Here is a 652-nt window from a genome sequence, read left to right on the forward strand (position 1 = left end):
GCCTGGCGGGCAGCCGGAGTGCCTGATGCAGAACTCCATCTCGGAGTAGTAACCCTCCTGGCACTGACAGACGCGGTTGTGGGTGGCATTGCACTGCTGCACCTCCACCTGCTTCTCCCCGCAGATGACGTTACAGTACCGGCACTTCTCCAGGTAGTTCCAGTACTGCGTGTAGTGCAACTCTGGGCAGGGATCGCACACCGTCTCCGTCTTCTGGGTGCAGTGGCGTGCCACGAAGGTCCCCGGCGGGCACTGATGGCAGGTGATGACCTCGTTTGACGCAGCATCTTTCCATTGGTAGGTGGGTTTGTTGCCGGAGACGAGCTCAGCCAGGAAAAGGAGGAGGGGGGCAAACATCCACTGCAGCAAAGAGAGCGCGAAGAGCCCTTAGCTCATCCTCTCGCAGAGGCAGCAAACACGGCTGCCGCGCTGCAGAATCCTTTGATTCTGTAGCACAGAGATGCAAGCAATTATCTGTAGCACGGAGATGCAGGCAATTATCCTCCCGCCTCACGCTCCCCCGCAGACCCAGCAGCCGAGTGACGGTGGGACCAGCCGCTGCCCCCCACGCGCATCCCCTCACCCTGCACTTGCCATCCCAGTGACAAAGCATCCGGCCCACACGATGCTTCCCAAACCCATTTTGTGGTGC

The 652-nt window shown here is 60.1% G+C and overlaps 1 protein-coding gene across 1 annotated transcript; it reads right to left on the reverse strand.

Moving 5' to 3' along the window:
* Window positions 1-6: 6 nt before the first annotated feature.
* Window positions 7-386, reverse strand: LOC104511799 (tumor necrosis factor receptor superfamily member 6B-like; the record flags this gene model as incomplete). Its single annotated transcript, XM_010154550.1, has 1 exon — window positions 7-386. A coding segment is annotated over one exon (380 nt), but the record flags the coding sequence as incomplete, so codon positions are not given.
* Between the last annotated feature and the right edge of the window lie 266 nt (window positions 387-652).

Source organism: Eurypyga helias, unplaced genomic scaffold, assembly GCF_000690775.1.
Source record: "Eurypyga helias isolate BGI_N326 unplaced genomic scaffold, ASM69077v1 scaffold31720, whole genome shotgun sequence".
NCBI classification, from domain to species: Eukaryota; Metazoa; Chordata; class Aves; order Eurypygiformes; family Eurypygidae; genus Eurypyga; species Eurypyga helias.